This window comes from Pavona decussata, unplaced genomic scaffold, assembly GCF_977016875.1.
Source record: "Pavona decussata unplaced genomic scaffold, jaPavDecu1.1 SCAFFOLD_52, whole genome shotgun sequence".
In the NCBI taxonomy this organism is placed as follows: Eukaryota; Metazoa; Cnidaria; class Anthozoa; order Scleractinia; family Agariciidae; genus Pavona; species Pavona decussata.
Window position 1 is genome coordinate 1125948 of NW_028145474.1, and position 25935 is coordinate 1151882.

The following is a 25935-nucleotide window of genomic DNA, read 5'->3' on the forward strand; positions in this document are numbered from 1 at the left end:
AGAATTCTGAATTCGCCGCCAGCCACTCCACGCCCCGTTGGGACAAAAACAGTTCTTAGGTCTTTCAAGAACGACTGTTGCATTTCACAAAGACACGATTGGTTTCACTTTTAATTGGTTGAGAACGTAGTGCAGCAGGGTTTTTTTCCGCCTTTTTTAACTGAGTTAGTAAGACAAAACCACAGCGAACGCAGAGGCAAGATACCGGGCAACTTCTAAATTACACCGTGTGGTTACCCCACAAAACGATGCGCGCAACAGTTCAGGCCCCAGTTTTTCAAAGGGCGGATAACTTTATCCAGTGGATAAATTGCCATCAAGCGGATAAAATGTACGACAACTAATTAATAATTATCCAGCAAAATCGCGCGGAAAATTGCCAGAAAATTAGCCCACGAGGATATCTGTTAACTACGGACGACGAATATTCATACTCCATTGTGGAGAGCGACTTATCCTCTCTTTGAACAACTGGTGAGTCCTGAAGTAGAAATTATGCGTATTGCTGAGTTTGAACACCCGCTGAAACTTATTGCTGCAAGCAATATTTCACCGCGTGTTCCAATGTTTACTTTCGACAAAACTCTTCACAAACTACCGCCCTTAAGCCAGTGACGTACCACAGCCAATCCGTCCAGGGCCTTGAGTGACGTCAAGTGATAAATGACAAACAAGCGGTAATTCTGACCAGCGGAGGACAGAGGATTGCCACAGAGGTCAAGAATAAGAAGACTGGGGATAGTCTAGAAGAAATAACGAAATGTGTGAAGGCACCTTCAAAAAATTGAAGTTCTTAAATTTGAGTTGGAAATTATAATTTGCGGTGTAAACACTGAAAAAAAAATCTTTAAACAAAGAAAGAATGGTAGTTGGAAATGCTAAAGATGTAATATTCAGCATGTCACGAACGAACAAAAAGAAAGAAATCCGAGTCAAACCGCGAAATCTTTTCTTTTCCGATAACATGACAAACCGCTTTTGCGACGCCAAACCGCAAGTATGCTCTGAGAAGTGTTACTTTTACACCAAACTTGGCCAAAAGCTCTTCAATGTGACGTGTTTTTGTACATTGTACAAGCTGATCATTCTGGATGTAAGCATTGTACTTTTTTTTCAAGAACGTTTTTCTCGAAAGGTTACAAAACACTTGCTCTTGACATGCGATGAGGCTGTTTACCTTGAGGTTGAAAATCTCCCGGATGTTGGACAGTTGGTTGTTGCCTATATAAAGTTCCTGAAGGTTTTGATTATTCTGAAAGAAAACATGAAATTTCGAGTGTGAATAAAAGTTTTAAAAACAGTTGATGGTTTTAAGCTCTGTCACAGTGCGTAAAAACAACTAAAACATAGCACACTCAACCACGAAGAGTAGCGTGAAAGAACAAATCAACTTTTAAAATTCACATGATAAAATGTGGTAATTTCACGTCGCGGTTATGCAGAGAACGGCTAAGAATTGTACCAAGCTAATACAGAGGCACAAAAACATCACGATACCTGCAGTCCGCGGAGATAGGTAATAGCGTTGTTTTCTACAGATAAAAACCTCAGCTGGGGCAGCTTTTCCAGCACACCAGTGTCAAGGGTAGTAAGATTGTTGCCAGCTAAACTCAGCCATGCTAATTTGGACAGTTTGCCGAGACCTGTAACGCAAAACAAATCACATAAAAAACAGTGCTTATATACCAATACAGCAGTTTACCAACAACTGTTGGCTGGCCAATCATAGCAAAGCAAACAACATAATGAGCCAATCAAAACTCCACGTCAAAATAAACAAAGGACGTCAAGCGCGGGAAATCGTGTAACGGCTGTCAAGCGCGGGAAAATGTGAAACGGTTGCCAAATACGGGAATACGTGTGTAAAACAAGCTGTTGCATTTGGCTTTCAACTTGATTAGTGAAAACAAAGCAACAGCTTTGCACTTGGAAAATACAATAACAAGATTCCTCATACACTCATCATTCTTTCAATCTCCAGAATTAAAGAAAACAGAACTGTAATAATTGAAAAGGGCAGTCAATTTGACCTCTTAAGAAAATTGCAAATGGAAATTTTTGGCCTTATTGTACTTCCTCTTTTAGATACATATGTACGTCTGTGATATTAAGTTGACGTGTACCTTCAAACTTGCTGATGCAGTTGTTTTCAATTGACAGCTCCTCGAGGTGAACACAAGACTCTAGACCCTAAAAAAAAAAAAAATTCATGAATAAATACACAGCACTTCATTTACGCTACAATGTTTTCCTTCTGGTTCATGTCCGTGTACCTCTATCTTAGTGAGATCGTTGTCGTTAAACGAAGCCCATCGCAGATTCTCCAGTTGTTCCATGTTCGCTAACTTGCCCAAATGTTGGTTATCAAGGTTGAGTGCTGTAACCTAAAAACAAAAGGAACAAGACTATTACAACTGCAACCGGCGATTATCTCACCCTTGTCCTGTATATTCAGTATTGAATTTGGACTGAATTTGGACTCATATATACCCACAGTTTTAGCTAAAACTGTGGGCCCCAAAATTATATCACGCACAAAGTATGTCACACCTTGCCAAAATCTACCGCTTGTTTCCTAGACGCATTACCACGAGGTTTGTCTTTCCTATATGCAATTCCGTAGGTGTGTTTTTACGAAAATATGTAAACTCTAAGCATGAGTTAGGTACATATACAGGCACATCATGTTGTATTGTTAAACTCCCTGACGAAGTGTGCGTTAGTCACACGAAACGCGTAGGAGAAATAAAGAAGTTATAAAACTACAGTTCGCAGAGTGCTGCTCACTAGTTTAGTTTTTATTAAATCACCACAACTTAGTAACTGCGCTTCCTCTTCCGCTTCAAAAACTCATTAATAATTCATAAGCCCATTGACCTATCAAATGGTCGATAATATATCACGTGCAGTGACTTTATATCGATAAACCTTCTCCTTATTATCAGCTAATAAAACACTCCTCATACGTATGCGGTGTTTTTCTCGTATGCTAGTTTTCAACGTTCACAAAAGCGTCATTGTTATGAACTCTATTGACACACGCTTTTCCAGGAATGTTTTTGAAGCCGTTAAAAAGACTCGCGGTACGTGTTTTATCGGGTCTAAAACCACTCGACTGCTCCTTGTGGTTTTAACTCCCGATAAAACACTGCTGCTCAGCAATGAGCAATGTATGAGCAATGTATGGCGTTTTCTTCCAAATAGAAGCTTTGTTGTCTCTGAAAAATGCACAGTTACCCACAATTTTCTTTTTGGATACCAAGAGAACTTAAGTTCTGCTTTCCCCGAATAGTTTTAAACCGCGCAAAAATATTCCTGTATTAGTAGGCACCACCCATAGGAAACCCGGGTATCTCGAGATGCACAGAACGTCTCCGCAGTAACAATAGTAGGCACCGTCCGTAAAGCACAAAAATAACAGTTCAATCATATTGTTTGACTTATTGTCCCTTCAATGAGATGAACACAGCTGTAAAAAATCACGTGATCAAGTCACCTTGATAAACCACTGACTATCATCATCCATTAGTTTCACTGGTTTGTTTTGACTGTTTCCCAGGATGGCTTGAGCGGTGGGTACCAGGCTCAATGTACGCGGCTTGCTCTGATCTGTTCGAGCATGCGCAAGGATTGCAAAGGACGACGGTCTAGAAGCAGCCGCCATTTTTAAGGCTATCGTCATTTCCTCGTCAGTAACTTGAACGCCATCGAGGTATTCGAGGTTTTTAAGTCTTCCCAAGGCTCGCATCCGTAAAGTTTCAGGCTATAAAGAGAACAACGGTGAGATGAAACAACGATTTTTTTCCCTCAGATCATACCCGCAAAGTAACGGTTAAATTATGCAAATTAGAAAAATCCCTCCGCGCCCGCGTTTCTCGCGGTTCGCGGCTCGCTAGATCCATCACGCGCGGACCCCGCGCGCGCTACAGAACTTAGGAGAAAGACTGTTCGCAGTCTATTCACTCATAAAATAATTGAAACAATTGCAAAAAAAAAAAAAAAAGAAAAGAAAAAACCGAAGAAGAGAATCTTTGTTCATTACTCCGAGCGGCATTGGGTTAGACTGACGGTTCACAAAAAATCCAACACTTTAACAGTGGCATAAGAAAGGACCGCACGCAGTAATATTCACCTTTTGCCAAGGATTTTTCCTTGTGTCCAGAGAAGTGAGTGTGATCACGTGCTTTCTCAGGATGCCCAGTTCCTCTCGCGTGTGACTCAGTTGATTCCAGCTCACATCAAGATACTTTAAACGATTGCACCCCTATAAAACACGTAAAACAAAATATGTGAAACTTTAAAATGTTCGATTTTTTCAAACCTGGTGTAGATTGGAGAAGCCTAGAAAATGCATGATCATCAAAACCTTCTCTGCATGAAGCTGTTAGTAGTATTAATAATCTCTTCTTGAATGGGACGCTTCTTTAACCTTTTAAACCCTAACAGTGATCAGTATCAAATTTCTCCTTGTGTTCACCAATTCTTAATCAACCCCTGAGGTCATGAGGATTAAGGATATGATCACCCAAGGTGAATTTTCTGGATATTTTAATAACTTCTCCCCAGGGCCAGTACTTTTATAAGAAAAGTATGGGGACAAGATAGGAGAATAAGGTTTCAGACCGTTTCTCGAATTCTTTCCAAGTGTCTGAAAGCGGCTTCACTTGTTTAACCACCAAGCAACTAACTCAATGAATGTGACCGTAATAATCTTCGGGAGATATTTTGAGGAATGAGCTTCTCTCCTTTCTAAGAAGACGCACAACTTATACAGAACACTGATAAACAACGCGCCATTTTCATAACACAAATTTACAAACCTTCAACCCTTCCAAGGTTGTAATTTTGTTGAAACTGGCATCGAGATACTCAAGGAAAATCTGCCAAAAAAACCAAACCAAAAAATTACTGCTGCTTCATGGAAACCAAAGAAGCATTTAATAAGGCTAAACACACCTCTGAAAACCGATTGGCTAAGTTAGATCACGAGATCATACCATGTGACTTATTTCATCCAATCGCGTCAGTTCATTGAAGCTGACTGTCAGTTTCTTGAGGGCCGTCATACAAGTCAAGTGCTGCAGACGACTGAGCCCGTTTCCATGGAGATTTAAAACCTGAAAAAAAAATAAAATTGCTGAGTGGTCGCCTTGGCGATGCAGATTCGGTTCCAATCCCAGTTGTTCTAAACCAAAGATTTTCAAAAATGGTAGAAGCATTCCCCGTTCCGAAGTTCATAAAAGGAACTGGGCCCTAGTTTACACATTGTTCAAATTGCGTCATATGAAGAAATGAACCAAAAAGATCACATAAAAATTAGTAAGTTCGCCAAGTTTGGTTATGTTTCACTGCGTAGTAACCAGGGCCCAGTTGTTCAAAGAGCGGATAACTTTATCCACTGGATAGTTCGCTATCCGGCAGATGAAATGTGTGCAAAATTTTCCCAATAGCCCTATAATTTGTGAATAGAGTAGAACTATATGTCAAATTTGAGTATGGGATTGTGTGGAAAACTTGCCAAAAGCGTTAGTAGGAGTACATTTGCTCTGCTAGATAGTGACTTATCCAGTGGATAAAGTTATCCACTCTTTGAACAACTGGCGCCAGGCTCTGACCTGTCAAAGGTTGCCCAAATTCCATACAAATGTCTCTAATTCTAAGATGGCGTCCCCCAAATCCATACAAATTCTCTAATTATCCAATTTTTGAAAGCCTTCAACATGATTACAATCTAACGACAGAACTTCAAACTTGGTAAACCGACTAATTTTAATGTGATCTTTCTTGCGATGGACTCCAATTAAATGAAAACTTAAAAACTCGTGCCAAGCCTCCATTTAAACTCTGCATCGGGCAATTAAGTTGAGATTACCCAGCAGTTTGGAGCATACTGCTTACCACGATGTGTTCTAGTGACTCCACTTTACATCTCTTAAGCAGTAGCTCTTCGGTAAGTGCGATCAACCTAAAAGCAATACAAAATAACGAGACACATCAGTTCTACTTAATTTGATAGACATTTCTTTCAGCTACAATAATTACAAAGCACGTTGTCAAGACTTTTCAACATTTGGAAACTTTTGTTCTAAACTATACAATCTTTAAGCTCTGAAATGTGCCAGAAAAATGTCGTAAATTTCGAAACCTGAAAATTTATCACGTTATTAAAAGCCTTGTACAATAGTCACACACTGTGTGTCTTTCCTTCACTTTATAATAGGATATTTTCATGGTGGCGTCATTTCACTACAACTACCAGAATTCATTTCGCTTTCCTTTCAAATTCAAGTTTTGTAATCCCAGTGGGGAGAAAAGAGCAATAGCTCTAATTAGCATGAGAAAACAAAAACCAGAAGGATTCTGGTATTTGTAGTCACATGACGCCATAGTGAAAATGTCCTATTTGCCTTGTTTCAGCTGTTGTTTGTTTTTGGACCCAAGACAACATGTGCGTCGTCCGCTCGAACGGAATCCGTTTACATTTGAAAGTACAAACTTAGGCATTTTTACCAACCGCCAATACTAAAACGAAGGTAAAACAAGAGATTTCAAAAAGTCTCCAAATTGGAGAGGTTTTCAAAGGGAGACTTGCCGTATTTTTGTTTGCACGCGCAATATGCCTATCCAATACTTTGCATGGGCGTGCATTATGCATAACCAATACTTTGCGGTGCGTGCGGTTTACTCCGTAACTCCGCGCCTTCATTTTACATTTTGGTTCATTTCATTTTAAGAAAACTGTTACCTTGGTCTTGCAGGAATAACAGGTTCAACATTCAACACATCTCCATCGGGGACGCCGTCTTTAACTTCGACAGAATCCTCTCCGTAATAATAAATAAATGATGATTTAGGTTTCACCTGCGAGGAGAAAACGTCTGGTTTTAAAGTGCACAAACTCCTGATATATTAAAGAACTACTTTGACACAAGAGAAAGATAACTAATTCTCCCTAATGACAGCTCCGGACAAACATTTCGTTAAAGAGTGGGGATAACGCCTTCAAGCGAAACGAGTAAGAAGGAATCACACCTGCAATCAAGCAGCGAATAAAGGCCGTGTAAAAATGTGAAGATGGGCGAAGAGGATAACCGGGTACTTCCTTGCGCTCACGTAACAAAATTCTGTCGTTGTTGTTGTTTTCTAAGGAGAATTTAATCAAGGCGCTTTTAACTATAATTACCCATAGTTTTTTAACATGGATTATGTGTACTAGAAGAATTTCACTAACTTTTCCTTTAGTACGAATGTTATTTTAAAACAAGATAACTTGAACGTAAGCAATAATCCTTAGCATGTAAGTAACAATTCGTTCCTTGTTCTTCTTTTCCCTGTACTTTATTTTATCATTTATTACTTATAATTGATAATTATCATAATCTTTGACTGGTCCGCCTTGATTAGCTTGGTTATTTGCGGGCCAGTCCTATGTATCAATGTACAAATTAAAGAACAAAGTTGCTGTTGAATTATTTACCTTAGTTATGTACTCAAAGTCCACCACGTATTCAGGTGACACCATCTCGTGATCAAACACGTACCACGCGCACTGCCGCGCGCTGCACTCGCAATTTGAGTCCAAGACTGGTCTTTTCAGTGACGACCCAGATTTGCTCGGGCAGTTCTCGTGTTTTCGAGGTCGAAAAACGGAATCTACTCCGCGATACGATGATCTTGTGATTCTAATAAGAGAACAAGTTGTTAGATTGCACGTTAAACTGCCAAAGGATTTGTACCACAACATAGAAGGCCAAACAAATCTTCCATTCACTTACATTTTTTCACCGCTTACAACCTGTTGCATGTTTCCCCGCTTTTTCGCCTCTGTAACTACGTAAAGCTTTGGCATGCCTGTATTTGTAAGTTTTCGTTAGTTTTCTAAAGTGTTCCTGTATTCGTCTTGTCCCGCCCCGATTAGTTTTGTAACTATTTGCGGGACAAACCATTCATTCTGTTGTTTTTCAAATAAATTGTTGTTGTTGTTGTTAAAGTATTCATATATTTTTTCAGGGATAACAGAGAAGGCAAAACACGCGAGCGCACGCTGAAGGTGATCATCTGCTCGACCGCTATTCCTGCGAGAAATAATACAAATGAACGACTTTTCGTCGTCTCCCGCGCTGCACACGAGTTACAATAACTCATTTCCCCACACTTCACACCAATTGCGTGCTTTCCCACTCTTTACACACATTATTACATGTTCTGATAAGTCGTGAGCTTCACACCGATTACAGCTTTCCTCGTAGTTACACATTTACTCGGCCGGGAAATGTGTAAGTTGGTGGTTTCGTGGATTTCTGTAGTTTTGTGGGTTGTTGTGTTGGAGCGGTTTTCAATTGACTGTCGAAAGTAATTTGGCAATTGCTTTGATTTGTTTTACTTCGCTCTGTGATTGGTTAGCAAAACTCGCGCGCCCCACTTTCTCAACCAATGAAAAGCCAAACTATTGGTCGCACGCGTTTTCCCGCGTTTGACACCGGTTATATGTATTTGGTTCGAGATCTGATTGGTTAATTGCGCTGTTTACATCTCTCATGATTGGTCAGTATAATTACATTGGGTTTGACATTGGTTTCGGCAACCAAATGGAAACCGCTCTATCGAGTAATCTTCTATCATTTGTGTAGTTATTTGACAATAACTGTTTTGTTATTTGTCTTCCAGACAAACCATATTCCTTAAAGGGAACCTCTACTCTCACAAGAAATTGACGGGTAAGCGTTGGAAATAGTGTCTAAATTCTAAATTTTTGTCTAAAACGTAGAAATGACATTCAAGTGTGATAAAAATTAGATATGATTATCGACAACTTTCGCTTTTAAATTTCCTGGGGGCAGCCATTTTGAATTTTATGACGTGTAATGGTTGCCGCTATTGCTATTCAGCAGAAGTTCTGTTGTGTAAAACAATTGAACAACCTTATTACGTCATGAAATCCAAGATGGCGGCACGCGGGAAATTTAAAAGCGAAAATAGCCGATAATTAAATTGTTTTTTCCGACACTGAAATATTATTTTCATGTTTTCCGATGAAATTTCAGAGAAAATTGTATTTTCAATAATGTAACGTTAACATGTTTCGAGAGTGGAGGTTTCCTATGGACGTGTTTGAAAGTTGCCTTCTAGTACTCTGCAAGTTCACTTACTTGTTTCCATTCTTAACAGGTACCACGTTTCCAACAAACACTTTGGCCACAATCAGTTGACCTTTAGGCAATAATAATAAAAAAACCGTTTTATTCGACAAATTTACTTACTTAGCTGGCGGGATTTTTCGTGTGGCGCCAAAGTTTGTGCAGTGGGGTTACATCAATAAACGTAGAGCGAAGAGAATGCGGAGGAGAATTGAAAAGACGAGTCGAATTTCCCTCGCACTAGCGAATACCACGAATTATATAAGCCTGCTTTCCATAAATTATCAGACGTGCTGTGTTTTGGGGTCAAAAAAGTTCAGTTTATCCCAGAGTTGTCTGACTTATAAAATCGCAAATTATCCCTGATAAACAAAATTAACAAAAACAGTCCACAAATTCATTACATCCGCACTTGAAATTCGAAGACGAACTTTCCTACCTCCAGTTATTAGTCCAACCTCATTAATATATGCCAAATTTTGAAGAGCCCTTGGTAGATAAATTAACAAAACTTTGTAGTATTTCAAGAAATTTAAGACTGCATTTTCACCGGTCATAATTATGACATAACATTTTAGCGACGGAATAGCTCGAACTTGGAGGAAGAAAAACTCAGTAGTCGTGATATTAAACAAACAATTAATTCAGCCGAAAGCTGTGTAGGGTAGCAAGACTAGATATTTTCACTCTTCGGTTTTTAACTTTTCTATTCTTTAAACTCAGACTCACAAAAATACTTCGCCGTATGTCACAACTTCAATTCTTTGAAACCCGATTTCAACATGCATCTTCTCCTAACCGTTCTCCACATATTTCTTATAGCATTGGTTGGGAGAATTTGTTTCAATATCAAGTTTATTACTGGTGATAATTTCCTTTATTTTCATGACCAAGTACTAATATTGTGAGGAGATTTTTAATACTGGTCAATACTGGGGCTAGCTTACCATGCCTAAACGGGCACCGATCTGTGCTGCTTCTTTGTTTGGCTTTTGATTTGAGAAAATCCACTCTTGGTCCGTCGCTGACGCTCACACTGTTTGCTAACGGGACACCGCCATCTTGATTCAAGCTCTTAGAGGGTCATAGAGGAACAAACAAGTCAAATTTATAACAGCACTGAGTTAGGATTTATGTCAAAACATAAGAAGGCTCTATAAATAAGGCCACCGGCCTCTGTAATATACAACAACCAGGAAAATTTACTACAGAATTTATTTATGACAATGAGATTCAAACCTCGCTTTTCTTGTTTAATGATCTAGCAACGCTGACTGTTGCTAGCTGAATATTTCTGTGTCAACTCAAATTTTAAAGTCAATAAAATTTTGTTGGTAATGTTCATGAGTTAGGTGGTGTCTTCGATAACCCCCCTACCCCAGACAAGGTGGGTCCACTTCAAACAAACTTTTATGACCAGTTCCTTAAGACAAACTCACAAACTTACCTCATAAACAGAGGCTGGTCTGAATCCCTCCTCCAACACTCTGATTAGCTCACTGTTTCCATCAAGTAATGATGGATCCCACATAAAGAATAAATATTCTAAGAGGCGCTTGTACGATCTCCCTCTAGAGATAAACAAACAACAATAAATTAATTATGAAGCATGTATACGTAATGCAGATAAAAGATTCTAAGTATAAGTTCTTATATAGAAGAAAGAATATCGCAACCAAACTGTTGCAGAAAAACCTGCAAAAAAGATTCAGGCTTGAATGGGATTTGAACCCATCTGACCCATGACCTTTGTGATGCCGGTGCAGTGCTCTACCAATTTAAACTGAGCTATCAAGCCAACTGGGAGCTGGTCATGTTCTGAGTGGATAATAAATATTGCGAGATTCTTTCTTCTATATAAGAACTTACACTTAATACAATAAAATAAATCTGAAGCTGACACAAAAGGTTATCACCAAACAACCATTGAGACCACAGTTTGCAACAGTATAATTTAAAAGTTTCACTTTAATGACTTAGCTTTTTTATCTCATTCAACACTTCTTGATTTCTTTGGGCAAAAAATTGGCTAGCATCTCACTGAACTCAGGAGGCCTGCAATGAGGCTTATGCAACAAGTACATTGAATTTAGGTTTCAGTTGAAACCTTAAGACTTTAAACCGGATATTGCTTTTACTCAATATTTCCTTTTAATCCTCATTACTTCCTTTATTATTATTTATATATTTTCTATTCACAACCTCAATTTTTCCATACTTTGTTATATCAGTAATGTCATCTCTGTCCAGAATCTGGTCAAGTTTGTCATCAAATCGTGTTCTCAAGATTCTGTTGTGAACTCTTGTGATTCGGTGAACTTTAATTCCAGAAATTCCTGCACCCTGTCGAGAGGATAAAACAGCAAAAATCTGGTGAATGGTAAAATTACGGTACACAGTCAGGTGACAAAACACACATCATACTGTGTAAGGCCCCGTTTATATGGAGAAAAGTTGTCCTGGGTAGAAGGGTCACTTAACTAGCTGAGCTACCCTGGGCGAGCCAGAAACAGTTCTACACAAACTTTACTCTTCAGGTTTCATTGTCTGTGCATAACATTTATGCCTCCCCCCCCCCCCTCTCTCTCCCGGCCCCAGGCTGAATAATAGTGTTGAACAATTCATGACCTTCAAGTACATTTTATGAACACTTGGCTTACACATACCAGGTAATCTCCCACACAGAATCTTGACAAGACCAGATCATTACAAGACTTGTACCATGGATCTGTAGGCTTGCCGTCCTCAAAGCGCACGTTTCCTCCTGTCTCCAGCTCCAGAAGCAGACGCTGAACTGTCATCTCGGACACATTGTTGACCTGTTCACAGCTCTCTTGATGGCACTGACCAATACTGAAACAAAAATTATATTTTTTTCTCTGCATTTGCAATGGTAATAAGTTGCACGCAACCCACAGGTTACCCACACTCCAAGAGCAGAAGCCACAGGGAACCTACGGTGCATTAGAGCAGTAGCATGATTCAACTGGGAGTAGCAAGACATGATGGTCCATTGCTAGGTTGCCCCCAGCGGAATGTTGCTGGTATCCATTTATACACCTGGGTGAAGAGAGAGAACATGGGGCAAAGTTTGTTGTCTAAAGAAGCAACATTGCATTATGCGCAGACCAACTTCACCTCAAGCAACCAACGTTCCAATCTTGCAATCAAGTCTCCCACATTAGGCAATCAAAGAATTGTGAGTATTGCAAGTATATTGTAAGTATTGCTGGTCCTGTAAGTAGTGTAGGAGCTGTAAGTATTGTAAGTAGTGTAATTCAAGGACTGAGAGCATAGCCACCTTTGTCGAATTTTAGGCCATTATTCGATTTTCCTCAGATTTGTCCGAATTTTTGCATGTGAACTACAATTTGATTGAAAAACATTGTCCAGCATTTTTTTTGCAGATTTGTGTTTCATATTCAAGAAATAACATATGCAAAAAACTGCGTTTTTGCTTGGTGTACACAAAGAAATCGACAACTCTTTGTTTCTGGGTGCTAATTATTCGTTCTGTGAGAGTGGTTTGCAAATCACATCACTTCTTCTTGGCTCAAGTTTTGGCTTTTGATCTCTCACTTAGCGTCGAAAATAGCTGCATATTTTCTACAAAGCTTTTAATTTTGCTCAAGAAAATATATTAAACGTGCCTCGAAGTCGTATTCTTTCAAAAGAACGAGACACACTTGTTTCTACTACAAGTATAGTAACCATATATTGTAAGTATTGTAAGTAGTGTAGTGTTTCTAGCAGTGTTTTGTATTGTAAATATTGTATTCTGTATCACATAAAGCTAATAAAAATTGCCAAAAAAAAAGTCTCTGACATGCTGCCACTAAACTGCGGCATGCCTCATCAAACGATTGTAGGTTAATTGTTAAAATTGAAACACCTCAAATTGGACTTACTCCTCACACTGTTTCTGTAGTTTTGCTATTCTCTTCAGTAGCACTTGCTTTTTCTGTAGTAATCTCTGTGAGTATTTCACTGTATCTGCTGCTATATTCTCCTCTTGATTTTGTTCCTTCTTTTCCTCATTTCCTGTAGCAGGACTGATAGGATTCTTATTTTCCTTGAATGTTTGGCCCTCAGCTTCTTCCTCTACTTCTCTTTCAATCTGCAAAGTGATGTGATTGGGTGATGTATCATGAGTGGATAAATTATACTGGCTGGCCAGACCAGGGCCTGGTTGTTCGAAAACCGATAAACGCTAATCCACAATTATATATATTAAATATATTACACATATTATATAATGGAAAGCTCACCATTTTAAACAAATGATATATTAAAGTGTGAACTTTTTTACTGAAACAGCATCACAATTTATTAAGGCAATATTTCAATCCTCAGGGCCATGGGATTCTGGAGATTAGACAGCAAACATATACCTGCCAACTCTCACACATTATGCGTGAGTCTCACGCCTGCAGACTAGAGACATCGATCTCAAGCATCAAGGACAATTTCTCAAGCCTGACTCACAGATTTGTTATGTACTCTTTCTTCGCTCTTTATAACAATCGCAAAAGCTTTCAAATGTCTGCAATCTATTTGAATTGTAAGTGTTCAAAGTTAAAGGTCGTCGGATATCTTCGGACATTTTCGGCAAATGTGTGGAAGTCTTCGGAAAAACGTCGGAAATCTTCGGAAGTGGCTCGGACGTTTTCGGAAATCCTGGTCATGGTGAGACACAACTCTCACACGTCTGACTCAGAAAAAGTTGGCAGGTATACAAGTAGTGTATTACAACAGTACATGAATACATACATCTTTGACAGCTGAATACAGTTTATGTATCCTGTTTCTTGGGTCAGCCTGCAGAACAGCCTTCTCTGTCTCTAGCCTGAAGAGCAAGTCAGCTTTGTTCCTCTGTAGTGTTTTCACCCGCATGTTGTAATACATCTTCTTCTTTACCACCGTGGACTGGAAAAAGAACATGGTAAGTATATATGGCATGATTGAGATTAGAATCAATCAGCAGGCATTAAAATCACATGCAACTATGTATTAACTACCGCAAACTACACAATGTAAAGAAGATGACCGAGTTACAAGTGTGGTTTGAAACATAGATTTAATAAATTAAAGCCTCTTCTCTTTGGACTTGAGCACACTGCTTTTTATTTTGGAGATATCCAGCCATATAATTAATTGGTTTGTTTATACTTCTATACCTCAGCTAAATCTTTGAGTGTTTTGTTGTCCACACTGTAGGAATCAATCCTCCGCAGATGGGGAAGGTGATACAGTAAATGGGTGGAGTAGTTACACAGTAAAGCCACAGGGTTTGGTCCGTACACTGGATCCTTAAGGCTGAGTGACTCCAGACACGGCAACTGAGACAAGTTTGTTAGATCCTGCAACAGGGCAGTAAGATGAAAATAAAAACAACGGTTGTTTGTTTTGTCAAGACTAGTTCTTTAATTTATAATAATAACAATAATAATTAATAAATTATGCTTTAGAAATACACAGGCAAGTAAAAACTAACGATATGTTCCGACGTTTCATTTCTTGAGAATGGCGTCATGACGTCGCCGAAACGTCGGAACATTATATCATTAGTTTTTACTTGCCTGAATAATAATAATAATAATAATAATAATAATAATAATAATAATAATGATAATAGTAATAATAATAATAATAATAATAATAATAATTAATAAATTATTTTTTCTTATGCTAACATTATTTTGCAATATGTAGTACTTAAAGGGGAAGTATCATGGGGTTTTTGACCTCTTTTGTTGAAAATAGTGAAATAAAACCTGCACTTGGCTACAAGTGAACAAGAGGAGAGAACTCAATTCTTGAAAGGAACAACTCATAATCTGTTCTAGCGCATTTTAGAAACAAAAATGGAAAATGACATGACATCAAATTCATGTGACACTTTCATGCCAGCTGGAGTTAAGTTGCTCTAGCAAAGCGAAAATCATTTGTTTAAAGGAACTTCTAGTGAAGAAGATTCGATGATAGAATCTGAAGAAACTTGTAAACGGCTCTTTTATGAGCTACCACTGCTAGCAAATTAGCAATGAACAACTAAGTCAACAACAGGTTTTCAGTTTGTTGTATGTTTATTTATCAAAGTCTTAAGAAGTATTTTGGACCTTAATTTGACAGATTAGACTTCACAATGGAGATGGTCTCGTAGATAAGCCTCACCCCCAATTTTGAGGCCAAATTTTGGGTAAAAAGGTACGGCTTATTAATTACACAAGTTTTTACAGTACACATTTCAAGGACACTCATTTTCATGTAACAGGCTCAAGGAAAAATCAACCAAGGAAGGATTTATTATATACTAGTGTTTGCCAATGGGACGCTTGTACAGAAATATAATGCCACTTGTCAGTTATCACTGAGTTACAAGTTCAACAATGTTCACGCAGTCACATATAGCATTATCTATCTGGCAGCGAGCAATAATATTGACCACAATTTGGTAAAAGGCCTTTAACTTCTGGCGTCAGACCAATGATGTCAGAATGTAGAAAAATTTCACAAATATGCAACTGGCTAACAAGCAAATAAATCTTAATACTTTAAGTTTAAATGGAGTGGACCTCTCTTGTTAGCTTGAGTTTCAGGAGGTCTGTGCAATTGTGAGAGGTTATTTTAGCACTTGAAGCTCCAAAAAAGTGTCCATTTCTGCTGACAAGAGGTGTCTGCTTATGGGGGCTTAGGTTATGTACAGTGTATATAGAGTATAAAAACAAACTGGGGGCCCAGCGATTTCTTGCTGGAACCTCAGGTTGGCATCCGCTTATGGGAGGAGTCCCTAAGCAGAGGTTTAACTGTTTTCTTGCAATAATATTACTCATACCTTCAATGATGTAATTTGATTTGCAGATAGATCCAAGCTTTTCAGATTTAAATTTCCATTGAGTGAATTTCCTGTCAAAAATAAATCATTAAACAAAATGCTAAAATAATATCAAGTATGTTGCCTAAGGAAAATTTCAAGTCCAGAGTGAGCCCTCAAGGCCAAAAGCCGAGAAGTTATGAGTCCAACAGTATGTGAAGTGTTAGGTGCTGCTGCAAAAAAATTAGGCGCCCAGAACATTTTCTTGGGTGAACCAGGCTAGGCAGCAGCCTTGAGTACATACATGCAAGTATTTATTTATTTTTTCACTTCGCCTAACTAAAATACAGAATGATACAGATCTATATGCATGAATACGTAAAGAAATTATTAAGCAGGGAGACCACAACAGCATAGCCAATTACAGTGGATCCCACATTAATGATTTAAAACTTAAAAACTAAAGCCACTAATATTAAACAAGAAAAATCAAGAGGAAAAAAGAAAAAGGAAAAAAAAAACAAGTTCAAATTACTGAAGGCAGCACGTCGGCGGGCACAGTAGAGTCCTCGCTATGTTGCACCTGGGACAGATTGTTCTCCAGGTTCTGATGTCGTCAACATCATACAGGTTCAAAGCCTTATTGTAATATTGAAGTAGTAAACTTTACTATCTAGAGAGATGTGACTTGTGCGAAGTTCAGCGGGAAGAACATTCCATTATGAATTATTAAAAGCAACTGGTATCTTGGAATGACTGTCACAACATTGGTAACCAGTTGTACGGGCCAGTCAAGGCTGAAACATTTTTGCTTTAGAAAAAGAATGGTAAAAAAGCTACATGTAATCCATTCAGCTCACCTATTTGTGTTATTCTGTTGCAAGCCAAGTTCAGATCAAGAAGATAAAGAAGTCCATCCAGGCCCTACAAGTGTTACACAAACAAAATTACACATTCAATATTTATTAAATTTTTATGTTTCCTATTAAGTAACAGATGAATGGATCACCAGGCCCCAGTTAATGTTCAAAGGCCAGATAACTTTATCCGCTGGATAAGGCACTCTTCAGCGTCTAAAATATACTTCACGTTAAATGTTTTCCAAGGTTTTCGTACACTCCCCAACTACTGTAAGCAGTGGTTAGAGTGCACATATTCGGTTGTGCACGAGGAAATACTGAAATCTTTGCACAGATTGAAACTGTCGGATAGTGAATCCACTGGATAAAGTTACCTGGCCTTTGAACAACTGGGGCCAGATGGACAGATGGATGTGTTATTTAAAAATTCACAAGTACAGTACTCATTTCCCGAGCATAATTAGTTCATTCTTTTCTTTCTTGAGCAGTTCCAAATATTTGGACCTGAGGCAAAATTTGCGGTAGAAGAAGGATTTGTATGGAGTAATCAGAGCATAACAGTGCTAGTATCTCAACTCCAAATTGCAATGAAGTGATGATTTTTGGCAAGTGGGCATTTTTGATCCTGCTTTTTGCAAACACCTTTTATTAGTTAATATTAATCCCCTAATTTCAAAAATTCAAATATTTGTGACCTCACACTTTTAACAAATTATTAATAGTACTCTTGACTACACCTTACCTCTATTTCAGTGATTCTGTTGTTGTTTAGCCACAACACACTGAGCTGATCCAGATGTGAAATATTCTCTATTTTGGAAAGCTTGTTGTCATACAACAGAAGTTTTTTCAGCTGTTTACATCCAGTGAGACCAGAAATTTTCTGTTGAAATAATTAACACACAATGTATGACATTATTGACAAATTAGCTGTTATATTTAATTTGTTCTTTATCAATTAAATAATAATCAATTTAATACAAAGACATTATTAATTTTAATAGTGCCATGTTGAAATATTTATTTAAATAAAATATTTATATAAATTAATCCAGCAAAGATATATATGTGTAGATAACAACCAACAACAACAACTTTTATTTCCTCGTGGCTAATTAGAAAAATATTAGTTACATTCTTGTGAAGTAAAATCTGGTAAAATGCTTTGAATAATTTTGAAGAAGCGATTGAGGATGGAGGTTAAGTTAACCATCCAATTTTCTAGTTGGCCTCCATATTATGTAATAATGTTTTGAAATTAATAACAGGTGAGGAACCGAAATTGTAGAAATTTAAAATAAAAAGAACTAAGGGAATGAGTTCAAAGAACTATATAAAAGAAGAATATGATAGCACTGTCAACATGACATTAATTTAGTGTGAAAGAGAGCTTCCTTCTTGCACTCATTCTTTGCAATGTGCACTGTGCAAATCAGGACTAGAAATCACTAGCCTCCCTCGCAGATACTCTTTAATGACTTGTCACGCAATCTTCCCACTCCAAGAGGGAAAGATCGCATGACAAACCAAAAGAGTGTCTGTGATGGAGGCTTAGAGATCACTACTTAAGGAAGCAAGGAGGAGAAATGAAAAACTAACCAGAGATTCTTTTTCAGAGAAGTGTCAATGTTCTATTTTTCAGTAAAAGTTGCCAGGGTTTCAGCCCATATTTAAGCATAATAGATGGGGAAAATCTCTGGTACTCGTCCGTTAACCCTTTCGTTGGCAAACGGACGAATTCGTCCGCTACTTACCCTTACCCGTTTAGGTATCCGTGGGGACCCCTCCTATGTCTTTTCATGGTCATTAAAGATTATTACAGGATGTCCAGTCACGTATTTCCTTCGTTGTGTTCTTCGCTGGATGTTTTCGCTCGATTTACACCGTTTCTTTGCTAAAAAATTCGCATCTTCGATTTGTATTCCATTTAAAAATGGCGTCGGCGTACATTCCATTTGACGAAGTGAAAGCAGCGATGTTTCTGGGGAAGTTTTTTCCGATGTTTCGGATGAAAGTGAAGAAGGATATTTCAGACCACCCTAAGAGTAAGAGTGTGGATGATATTTATGAGGAAAACAACATCCCTTCAAGCAATTCTGGGGATTCGAACGCTGAGAGTGATAGCAACGGCATGTGTTTTTCTGTTTGTTTGTCTTAGCACCAGATTTAAATGTCTTGAGTGATATTTTTTGCTTTACAGAAGCTCAGGGTTTCAAATAGTCATTCCCAGCGGTACATTGTGCTTTTACAAAAGTTTTGTTATGATTTTTTTTATGTGGTGAGGAAGTTCAAATTTCTTGAAACCCGACCGCCAGGGACAAAATGGCCATAACTTTGATTGTGATGATGATATTTAAATGAAATAAAAAGTTTCTGAATCCTCATATATCGTTCTTTATCCAAATGATATCATTATGGTCCCTTTGTGAAGATATGGTGTGTTATAAGAGTGAGACTAACAAACAACACATAAGGCAGATTTTTCATTCAAATTTTAATCAGCTCAAAATATTTATGTTAGCATCAATGGCCAATTAAATGTATTCTAAATGAAAGGATATGTTATCCTGAGTAAAATGATGTATAGTTTATGGGGGGGTAACATTTAATGCTGAGGACTTACAGCCAGATTTATAAACCGGGTTTGCGGGAAACAAATTGTTCCCCAGGAAACTGCCAACGAAAGGGTTAATGAGAACCTTGGTTTTATGAAGAAGTCCTAAAATTCAGTTCCCTCTCCCCTCCAATACTGTAAGTCAATCCACATCACGCGTGACCGGTATTCTTGAAATTTGAATGGAGTTTTGAAATTTACATATTTGTTAGTTTTGAACATCATCAACGGAATTTCAGAGTTCCTGTAGAAATTTCTCTGGCTAGTTTATTGACAGTACCAAGCTATCAATTTTTCTTTACATTACAGCATTAAGTATTTCAAGAATAATAATAATTACTGTTTCCCAAGTATTTTGAATCTTTTTTCAAGTCTTTTGTGTCTTTTCGGAACAATTCCAGATGAATGTTCAACATTCCATTCAAATGCCAGACGTTACAAAGAGGAATTCGAATGTTCATTTCATTCTCGGAAATACTGGTCATGTGTGGTGGATTGACTGTAATAAGAATTAAGGATCCTACTTACGGACAGCTTGCTTTCCGACACACATAACTCTGTCAGGTTTGGCAAGCTTTCCAGATTCTCCAGCACTGAAATCTGTTGCCCCATCAGTGTAAGGCTCTGAAGGCTTGGAAAATGCTCCATACCGATAATTTTAGGAAAGCCTGAAAAAAACATCTCCAGGGAGGTGATATTCTTGCCAGAACCTTTCTGCAGCTTTTCAAACTTCACACCATTTACAGCGCACTATAATAAAACAAAATAATCATTAAAATTCAGGAATTAGTGCTTGGTCTTAGTGTAATACTCTCTCAAACAGTCCAAGGTCAAGCACTCTCATGATTCCCTCCTCTTCTATCCAAGAGTACTGAAGCTACATTACTCTACAATACTGTACCAGTCCAAATACAACTCTCTGAGCACTTCTGAAAAATTAAGCCCTTCCCGAAAAAAGCACAAATAACATTGCAGACACAACAATCCTTCTGAAAACTAAGCCATCCTGAATATAAGCCAACAGGGTTAAACAATCTAAGTTAGGGACTAAACATCCAAATACAAACGACAAGCCTGCAAACAGTTGAACTTAGAACAATATTATTGTTGATGACTGTAGTTATAGTTATTGTTAAAATAAGTGTCTTAAGCATTTTTTTGTTCAGTTCACCACAAAATAATTCGTCCCGAAAAGTTCTCTGAACAAAATTAATATAAGCGCACGGCTAATGTTTGCAATTTTATGGTAGGCTAAATAAACTGATTTTCCTCTTGTGTTGATGGTTTTGACCATGGGAAATCTTACTTATCACATTTTAAATTTTCCAAATTTCTGTATGAAGAGCTTACGTCGGATTTTAAGTTGATTTTTATCAAAAAATATGACCAAATTCTGGGGCAAAATGAATGAAAATTTCTTAAATGAACTGTCACTAGTCACAAGTCAACCCTGAAGGCAATCCAAAGAAAATACAATAAATCTAAAAGATGATGAAGAGGGTTTTTTTTCTGTTTTGTTTGGACTGCCTTCATTTTGGCTTGTGGCCTACAACTGTTCATCTGAGAAACTTGGGCCCAACATTTTCCCAGGAAAAAAACAAACAAATTAAAATCAACCTAAAATTCCACGTAGGTTCTTCAACGAGACTTACATATATTAATTACATATATGTACATTACCATAATTTAATAAACAATACACACATCAGACATACACCTTGCTCCCAATGTGTGGCTTCATAGCTCAGTTGGTAGAGCATCGCACCGGTAACGCGGAGGTCACGGGTTCGAATCCCGTTGAAGCCTGAATTTTTTTCAGGCTTCCAATTTCCAATTGCATAAATTGGAAAATTCACTGCGATGATCACTTCTCACTTTCATCTATATCCGCAGTTCATATATGAATTATTTCATATACTTTACATCGTTCACTCCTCTCACGGGAAAATGGGAACCTACAATTGACCTTGCTCCCAATGTGTGGCTTCATAGCTCAGTTGGTAGAGCATCGCACCGGTAACGCGGAGGTCACGGGTTCGAATCCCGTTGAAGCCTGCATTTTTTTCAGGCTTCCAATTTCCAATTGCATAAATTGGAAAGATCACTTCTCACTTTCATCTATATCCGCAGTTCATATATGAATTATTTCATATACTTTACATCGTTCACTCCTCTCACGGGAAAATGGGAACCTACAATTGACCTTGCTCCCAATGTGTGGCTTCATAGCTCAGTTGGTAGAGCATCGCACCGGTAACGCGGAGGTCACGGGTTCGAATCCTGTTGAAGCCTGAATTTTTTTCAGGCTTCCAATTTCCAATTGCATAAATTGGAAAGATCACTTCTCACTTTCATCTATATCCGCAGTTCATATATGAATTATTTCATATACTTTACATCGTTCACTCCTCTCACGGGAAAATGGGAACCTACAATTGACCTTGCTCCCAATGTGTGGCTTCATAGCTCAGTTGGTAGAGCATCGCACCGGTAACGCGGAGGTCACGGGTTCGAATCCCGTTGAAGCCTGAATTTTTTTCAGGCTTCCAATTTCCAATTGCATAAATTGGAAAATTCACTGCGATGATCACTTCTCACTTTCACACACATCAGATATAACCGAAGCGCAAACGCCGATAGGCATCCCCAAGTTTATTCGTTGTAACACAGATCAACCCCCAAAGGGAGGGAGGGTACATTTTTTTACAGCGTAACAGTAGATAAAACCATGTCGTAACCAAGTGTGACTTAGATCAACCTTCTATCACACATTTAAAGCTAGACAGCGTTCAATGTCAGGGCCAATGGCCAGGGTTGTACTATGCTTATGATAGACTTTACATCATAGCGAGCGAGACATGAATGCACCATTCACTGGTTTAGCCATACAGAAAAAGCGAACTAACTTGTCTCCAGACAATGTCGCAACATATTACGATGTGACTATTGACCAACGCGACAATGATACAGTGTTAAGTCTAAAGTACAGTACGTATAAATGCCCCCCAAGGCTAAGGTCGTCACGTTCCATTAACTGCATTTTACAATAATATTGTATTGTAAAACTTTCTTAAAAACTAAAGACCTTTTAATTACTATATTTCTAAATAATTGTATGTCAGCATTCAGAATTATTTTTCCTGGTCCATATTTGATGACATCTTAACTCACTTCAACTTGTTCAGTAAAATTACTCAATAAAAATAGTAAGTTTGAGGAAATGGAATTATGTACAAACGTTACAGTAAACTGTAACTGATCATGAAGAGCATTCAATGTCTTCCTTTTATTCTGCACTCAATAATCATTGTTATTATAAGAAAAACACTGACAAGAAACAAGTCATAACAATTTTTAACCCCCATTGAATTAAATTAGTATTTACCTTTTACAAAATAAATCTGGCTCTGTTAAAAATACCTACAAATACAAACATTTATCTAGCTAGCTCATCTATGAATTATTAATAACAACTCTTTGGAAACAAAACTCTTTCTTTCTTAAAAGATAACAAAAACCATTTTCTTTCAAACAAAGATAATTTTAAATAAGACATGCTGGGTTAGCTTTTCCAAACTAATCTATTATCACATCCATTTCTTAACAACTAAACATACACATATAGAGATCATGTTTGCAAACAGGTGGTTTTTTTAAATTACACTATTTTGTTTTCGTAGTATCTGAAAGAAGAATTAATGGTTTTTACTTTGTCCCAGATTGAGGAGGCCTATCCGTTTCAAGATTTTACATTGAAAATACCCGGTGCACTCTGTGGGTAAATAACTCAAGAACAACTTTCAATAATCTCTAATGAATTGGACTATTAATCATTGAATTAATTATTACAGTCTTTCGACAATACCATAGCCTTATTTGAAATCTCGAATGTTAATTGGATCAATCATACGCGTGGTATTCATGGGTGAAGTTTGGTTCAACTTTCTGTTCATCTGGCTTTTTCTCCATGATACATGTAGTTCACAATATTTTATGTGATACTTCACTTCTTTGTAAACCTTAATAAGATAAATTTACAATCTCTTCTTCTAGATAGAAAGTGCTTTACCAGGATTGTAAACACCACCAAGAACATTTCTGGCAACCATCACTGTGGAATGTTTCCATTTCCATATTAACCTCTACTGCCATATAATCCAATCAACATAATTCATGCAGTTCCAGAAAATATCCATACTCTCGCCACGGAGGGTTTCTTGTTTTGCACCCCCCTCTCCTAAGGAAATTCCAGTTTAGCTTCACACTTTGCTTCTAAAATTTTGACTTTTTAGACCCCCCTCCCTCTAGGAATTTCCGTTGACCCTCCATGGGATGAGTATGGATTTTTCCTGGAACTGCAAATGAGGCTACAGTTGAAAGATTACAATAATCAATTCAACGTTGCAAGTGTGAAACATTTATATGTGGTTTGTTTGAGATTATATACATTTTATTTGATGGTTTTTCATATAATAAACGCGGATATTTTGCGAGTTGCGGAGTATTTTTCCGAGCCCTGAAGGGGGCGAGGAAAAATACGAGCAATGAGCAATTGTCCCTGTGTATTACATGTAAAACCATCCAATAAGAGATTTATTATTCCACTACGAAAAGATTTTGTTATTTTGGTTTCTCTTTTCTGGTAAGAGTACAGCTGGCAATATCTGTCCATCCAGCTGTCATTCGTCAGTATATAGCCATCGGTATATGGCACGTGCAAATGATGTAAACAACACAGAAAGGCAGTGAAATGTCTTTGTCCATATTCGCTCTGTTGTAAATCATTCAAACTGGGACACGACATGTACAGTGTATTACTGACAGTCTTGTATTTTGTGTACTCTCTTTACCTTATTTGGTGAAATGACATAATAGTGGAATGATAATGAAAGTTATTCTCTGATTAGTACACGGAATGCACCAGGTATTTTTACTGTAAAGGTAAATGCAAATATACCCGGCCCTTAATGAAACCCCTGGGTTTAAATGAATTGATCTATGTGGTTGTGTACGAGTGCAGTGCTGTGAGATAGCAGAAAAAAGAGAACATTATACCAGTTCTTCAAGAGGACTTTTCTTTTTCATCTTTTTTGATCCAGTGTTATTGATAGAATGAACGGCTTGTCTCTTCTCCACACAAAACAGAACAAAACAAAAAAAAAACAAAATCAAAAATGAAAACATGAAAAACAAACAAGAAATAATAAATAAATTAATAAAAAAACAAATATTTAACAAATAATTCTGTATACAATTCTTTAGTTCTGCACAACCATGAACCAGCCATACCTAATCAGCTTGGAGTATAGACACTTCCACAGTTTTTTAAACTTTTGACATGGACTGGTTAGTGAAAATCCATTGGCACCGCTGGAAAGAACACCTTAAAATCAATAAAGTTGCCAAGTTTGGGAGTGATATTTTGAAAAACTAATGAGGATATGCATCCCCAGGAGGACAAGTTTGTGTCCCCACCATACAGTCTGTACAATTTTGTGGCTTTGCAGAGCTATATCCTCGCTCACTTCTGACATATCACCTTCATACTTGGCAAGTTAACCAACTTTTTCAGGTGCTCTTCCAAGTAGTCTTGATGGCTATTCGCTAATTGGTCCTTTTCAAAAGTTGAAAAAACAGTGAAAGGGACTATTGAATTACAATGAAGTTTTAATTAATATTATCAACTATTGAATTACAACCCCAAAGAGGTGGACGGTAAAATATTTATAAAGTTCCATGTGTATTGCATTAGCAACAACATGCAGTAAGCTTAGTTAAGCTTGTGTTCAATAAAAGCTTTAGCTTTATGCCTAAATATTTAACTAGTGTGTAATTATATGGATGGATGGCAGCACAAGTCCTAAGCCTGTGTCATTTTTAGCAACTTGAACTAAACAAGACAACATGTACAGTGTTTAATAACAGTTACTTTTAAAGATCTCGGGACTACGACAAAAGAGTACATTAAAAATATTCTTTGGTGAGTAAACTTGTGAAGCTTAATGTTCAGGTTCATACAGATTTGCGACCTTTGAGCAAAGCTAAGCTTATAAATACAGTAAGCTTATGTACAAGAATCCGTCCATGTACATGTTGACCGAAACCTTTAATAATTTATTTTTAATGCAAGGAACACAATCAGTTCCCTGTTGCTTTTGTTATTTACTGATCTTTCACCAACCCAGGTCAAAGCAGACAAACCCAAGCTTAACTACCCTAGAACTTCCAGAATTTAGCCGAAATCAAGCCACATAAGCTTATAAACACATCTTGGGGAATCTACGGCATCTATGGAATCTAAGAACTCACCAATTCTCTCAATGATTCTTCGTCCTCCTCCGACGAGGAACCCTCAGATTTTCCCTCTTTGGCGCTCGTCATTTCTTCATGTTATCCACATACAGTTTTGAAGCAATAAACTCGTTTTTGAACGAGTATTTTACGTTGGAAGTAAATTGGCGCGCTGCTCTCTACAAGGCGCCATGTTTTTTCGAAGACTCAAATTCAAAC

General features: G+C 37.7%; 1 protein-coding gene across 3 annotated transcripts in view; it reads right to left on the minus strand.

Moving 5' to 3' along the window:
* The window catches only part of LOC146480813 (leucine-rich repeat-containing protein 9-like), a 35163-nt gene extending 9240 nt beyond the window's left edge, over positions 1-25923 (minus strand). Inside the window, exons 1-26 of one of the 3 annotated variants that reach the window (XM_085109162.1) lie at positions 25735-25923; positions 24481-24552; positions 19954-20175; positions 17554-17694; positions 16812-16875; positions 15973-16043; positions 14315-14497; positions 13908-14063; positions 13046-13254; positions 11804-11990; positions 11356-11480; positions 10585-10708; positions 10085-10211; positions 9150-9210; positions 7478-7682; positions 6746-6861; positions 5899-5965; positions 4998-5117; positions 4821-4880; positions 4133-4264; positions 3497-3763; positions 2274-2384; positions 2124-2190; positions 1498-1643; positions 1178-1252; positions 621-743 (exon numbers count right to left, since the gene is read on the minus strand). In XM_085109162.1, the coding sequence (XP_084965288.1) occupies positions 621-743; positions 1178-1252; positions 1498-1643; positions 2124-2190; positions 2274-2384; positions 3497-3763; positions 4133-4264; positions 4821-4880; positions 4998-5117; positions 5899-5965; positions 6746-6861; positions 7478-7682; positions 9150-9210; positions 10085-10211; positions 10585-10708; positions 11356-11480; positions 11804-11990; positions 13046-13254; positions 13908-14063; positions 14315-14497; positions 15973-16043; positions 16812-16875; positions 17554-17694; positions 19954-20175; positions 24481-24552; positions 25735-25806 (3303 nt within the window). In that variant the 5' untranslated portion in view covers positions 25807-25923. Of the gene's footprint in view, positions 1-620; positions 744-1177; positions 1253-1497; positions 1644-2123; positions 2191-2273; positions 2385-3496; positions 3764-4132; positions 4265-4820; positions 4881-4997; positions 5118-5898; positions 5966-6745; positions 6862-7477; positions 7683-9149; positions 9211-10084; positions 10212-10584; positions 10709-11355; positions 11481-11803; positions 11991-13045; positions 13255-13907; positions 14064-14314; positions 14498-15972; positions 16044-16811; positions 16876-17553; positions 17695-19953; positions 20176-24480; positions 24556-25734 lie in introns of all 3 variants that reach the window. The other 2 variants (XM_085109161.1, XM_085109163.1) reach the window with 2 other exon arrangements.
* Between the last annotated feature and the right edge of the window lie 12 nt (positions 25924-25935).